A 4,662-nucleotide genomic window follows, 5' to 3' on the forward strand; every position below is an offset into this window, starting at 1 on the left:
GCAGGATTCACGTGTGTGCGTGGTGAGCGCGGGTGCGTGCAGGATTCACGTGTGTGCGTGGTGAGCGCGGGTGCGTGCAGGATTCACGTGTGTGCGTGGTGAGCGCGGGTGCTTGCAGGATTCACGTGTGTGTGTGGTGAGCATGGGTGCGTGCAGGATTCACGTGTGTATGTGGTGAGCGCGGGTGCGTGCAGGATTCACGTGTGTATGTGGTGAGTGCGGGTGCGTGCAGGATTCACGTGTGTGTGTGGTGAGCACGGGTGTGTGCAGGATTCACGTGTGTGTGTGGTGAGCGCGGGTGCTTGCAGGACGGTCTAAGGCAGTGCTGCATCTGCAGTTTCCATTCAGATGACCTTGCCCAGCCACGTGCCACGTGGGGTTCTGCCTGCCTAGTGGAAGAGACTCCACGCCCTTTTCCCCAGGAGCCTCTTCACAGAGCCAGGGCTGGTCTGCCAAGAAGTGGGTAGCGCTTATTCATTTGCACAGAGGTTCCACGCAAAGAGGGATCTGGAAAGAAGGTGGGAGCTTCCCCAGAAATCAGAGGCCCTGCGGCCCTGAGAGGCAAGGTAGAGGGCAGCCCAGCTGCTGTGGCAGACTCGGTGGCCACCTTTCTTCCTAGTCTCCAAGCAGTCTGCTGCTATAGAGGAAGGGGTGGGGGAGAGATGGTGAGAAGGGGGTACCAGGAGGAGGGGGCCACGAGTGCCTGAGGGACAGCCACCAGGGGGCAAGACATGACACCGGCCAGGGGGAGGAGATGCCTCCTGCCCCGACCCACTTACCACCATGACATGAGCAGGTGGAGGGGGGTGAACCAGGGTCACCTGGGTTGGCAGCAGAGTCAGGAGACTTGAGCTCTCTTGGCTGTGGCCCCCTGAGTCCCCCTTTCAGATACCTGTGGCCATTTTTTTTTTTTTTTTTTAGAGATAGGGTCTTGCTGTGTTGCTCAGTCTGGCCTCAAAACTCTAGGGCTTAAGTGATCCTCCTGCCTCTGCCTCCAAAAGTGCTGGAATGATGGGCATGTGCCATTGAGCCTGGCTGCCTGTGGCCATTTGAAATTTTTTTCTTTTTTTTTCCTTTCTTTTTTTTTTTTTTTTTGAGACAGAGTCTCGCTCTGTCACTCATGCTGGAGTGCAATGGCGCGATGTCAGCTCACTGCAATCTCCGCCTCCCAGGTTCACGCCATTCTCCTGCCTCAGCAGCTTGAGTAGCTGGGGCTACAGGCAGCCGCCACCACACCTGGCTAATTTTTTTTTGTATTTTTAGTAGAGACGGGGTTTCACTGTGTTAGCCAGGATGGTCTTGATCTCCTGACCTCCTGATCTGCCCACCTTGACCTCCCAAAGTGCTGGGATTACAGGCATGAGTCACTGCGCCCGGCCGAAATATTTTTTTCTTTATAATTCACCCTGTTTTTAAGTGTAGATTTCATAGCTCGATGTGGCAGTGCATGACTGTAGCCCCAGCTACTTGGGAGGCTGAGGCGGGAGGATTGCTGGAACTCAGAAGTTCAAGTCAGGTGGAGGCTGCAGTGAGCTATGATCGTGCTCCAGCCTGGGAGACACAGCAAGACCCTGCCTCAAAATAAAATAAAATGGGGCCAGGCGTGGTGGCTCACGCCTGTAATCCCAGTACTTTGGGAGGCCGAGGCAGGCAGATTGCCTGAAGTCAGGAGTTCAAGACCAGCCTGGCCAACATGGTGAAACCCTGTCTCTACTAAAAATACAAAAAATGAGTCGGGCGTGGTGGCGGGCGCCTGTAGCCCCAGCTACTCGGAGGCTGAGGCAGGAGAATCGCTTGAACCCGGGAAGCGGAGGTTACAGTGAGCCAAGGTCATGCCACAGCACTCCAGCCTGGGCGACAGAGCAAGACTCCGTCTCAAAATAAAATAATAAAGTAAAATAAAATGATAAAATGAAATAAAAAATCGGCCAGGCGCAGTGGCTCACGCCTGTAATCCCAGCCCTTTCGGAGGCTGAGGCAGGCAGATCGCCTGAGGTCAGGAGTTTAAGACCAGTCTGGCCAACATGGTGAAACCTCGTCTCTACTAAAAATTGAAAGATTAGCTGGCTGTAGTGGTGCACGTCTGTACTCCCAGCTACTCAGGAGGTTGAGGCAGGAGAATTGCTTGAACCTGGGAGGCGGAGGTTGCAGTGAGCCGAGATCACGCCACTGCACTCCAGCCCGGGCGACAGAGCAAGACTCTGTCTCAAAATAAATAAATAAATAAATAAAATAAAAAATATGTTTCAGTGGCTTTTAGTACAGTCACAGGGTTATGCAACCACCACCACGGTCAATTTCAGAACCTTTCTATGCCTTCAGAGGGCAGCCTCGTCCCCATCAGCTGTCACTCCCCATTCCCGTCCCCCAGCCCCTGGCACCCACACGTTCACTTCCGGACTCTGGATTGGCCTGTCCTGGACATTCGTATAAATGGGATCACACACTGTGTGTCCTTTCGTGTCTCTGGCCTCTCGCAGAACGTGCTATCTTCAAGGCTCAGCCATGCTGTAGCCGGTGCTAGAGCCTCGTTCGTTTTCTTGGCTGGGTCATATTCCACTCTGAGTGGACTACATTTTCATCCTCCATTTCTCTGCTGCTGAGAAGGCCATTTGAATGTGGGAGCTTTTTTTCTTTCTTTTTTTTTTTTTTAGATGGAGTCTTGCTCTGTTGCCCAGGCTGGAGTGCAGTGGCGTGATCTGGGCTCACTGCAACCTCTGCCTCCCAAGTTCAAGCCATCCTCATGCCTCAACCTCCCGAGTAGCTGGGACTACAGAGACGCACCACCATACTCGGCTAATTTTTGTATTTCTAGTAGAGACGAGGTTTCATCATGTTGGCCAGGCTGGTCTTGAACTCCTGACCTCAGGTGATCCGCCTGCCTCAGCCTTCCACAGTGCTGGGATTCCAGGTGTGAGCTCCCATGCCCAGCCTGAATGTGGAGCTTTGGCGTTTGAGCTTCAGTGCTGTCCTTCTCTTCTGCCCCCACTAGGGCCCAAAGCTCAGTCGGACAAGTGCGTTCCTGACCGAGATCCTCGCTGGGAGGTGCTGGATGTCACCAAGAAGGTGGTGGCCAGCCCCCGGATCATCTCCCTGGCCAAGCCCAAAGTGCGCAAGGGCCTCAACGAGGGCTACAACCCCTATTACATCTCCCCGGCCTCCTTGGTGGCCCAGGCCTCCCCTCGCCTCTATGAGCTTGCCACCCCCAAAAGCATCACCAGAAAAGTGTGATCAACCCAGTCCTGGCCCCTAAGACCTCCGCTCCCAGTAAACACCCTCAGGCACCCTAACCCTGTGTATGTGATTATTCTGAGCTTTTTGGCCTGGAGAAGGGAGGGCAGGCTGGAAGGCCAAAAGAAGGATGAGGAGGACAATAATACTTATTTTTGCATCCAACCTGCAATTTGTTCTGCTGTTTATTTTCCGAGTCACTTTCACTGACCATCTCTAGCGCCTTCTGAATCTCTTCAGTCCAGACTTGTTCATCCACTCCTCCTGAGGGCCCACGGGACCATCAGAGTCGGAACGACAGCCACAATCAAAGCAGCCGACGCTCCTCCTGAGGACCCACGGGACCGTCAGAGTCAGAACGACAGCCACAGTCAAACCAGCTGACACCTGTTACACAACTTATGCATCTTTAGAGTGACCTAATGATGGAGGGATTATCATTGTCCCCATTCCACAGACGTGGAGATTGAGGCTCAAATAGGTTAGGAAAACGCCCCCAGTCCCTGCTATGGCCTGAACGCCTGTGTCTCCCCCAAATTCATATGTCGTAATTCCCACCCTCAAGGTGATGGTATTAGGAAGTGAGGCCTCGGGGAGGCGATGAGGTTATGGCGCAGAGCTGTCATGCATGGCATTGGTGTCCTTATAAAAGAGGACCAAGAGATACCTGTCTGCCATGTGAGGACACTGAGAAGCAGGCGGTGTGCAACCAGGAGGACCCCCGTCACTAGCACCTGATCATGCTGGCACCCTGATCTCAGACTTGCAGCCTCCAGGACTGTGTGAAATAACCTTCTCTTGTTTCTAACCCACCGGTCTATGGTACTTTGTTACAGCAGGGCAAATGGATAAAGACAGTTCCCATCTTAGCATCTGTTCACTGCTGCAACAAACGCCCACAAATGGGGTGACTTAAAACACTACACATTCGGGCCGGGCGTGGTGGCTCACGCCTGTAATCCCAGCACTTTGGGAGGCTGAGGCGGGCGGATCACTTGAGGTCAGGAGTTCGAGACCTGGCCAACATGGCAAAACCCCATCTCTACTGAAAATGCAAAAATTAATTGGGTGTGGTGGCGCATGCACGTAATCCCAGCTACTCAGGAGGCTGAGACAGGAGACGCTTCTGAACCTGGGAGGTCGAGGCTGCAGTGAGCCGAGATCGCACCACTACACTCTAGCCTGGGCGACAGAGAGAGACTGTAAGACTGTCTCAAAAACAACAACGACAACAAAAATCACATTTATTCTCTTATCCTTCTGGAGGCTGGCATCCAAAGTCGATCTCACTTGGGCTAAAGTCCAAGTATCAGCAGGGCTGCTTCTTCCAGAGGCCCCAGGGGAGAGTCTGTTTGCCGCCTTTTCTGGCATCTGGAGGCGCTTGCATCCCTGGTGTAGGGTTGCGGGCTGAGGCCTTTCATCTTCACATCC

The 4,662-nt window shown here is 53.5% G+C and overlaps 1 protein-coding gene across 2 annotated transcripts in view; it reads left to right on the plus strand.

The window, feature by feature from the left end:
* Nucleotides 1–3,396, plus strand: part of LOC116463966 (testicular haploid expressed gene protein-like) — a 15,175-nt gene extending 11,779 nt beyond the window's left edge. For both annotated transcript variants that reach the window (XM_032147259.2, XM_058434937.1), the window contains 2 exons: nucleotides 2,993–3,137; nucleotides 3,172–3,396. In XM_032147259.2, the coding sequence (XP_032003150.1) occupies nucleotides 2,993–3,137; nucleotides 3,172–3,253 (227 nt within the window). In that variant the 3' untranslated portion in view covers nucleotides 3,254–3,396. The remainder of the gene's footprint in view (nucleotides 1–2,992; nucleotides 3,138–3,171) is intronic.
* The last annotated feature ends 1,266 nt before the right edge of the window (nucleotides 3,397–4,662 follow it).

This window comes from Hylobates moloch, unplaced genomic scaffold (assembly GCF_009828535.3).
Source record: "Hylobates moloch isolate HMO894 unplaced genomic scaffold, HMol_V3 SCAFFOLD_105, whole genome shotgun sequence".
Classification (NCBI taxonomy): Eukaryota; Metazoa; Chordata; class Mammalia; order Primates; family Hylobatidae; genus Hylobates; species Hylobates moloch.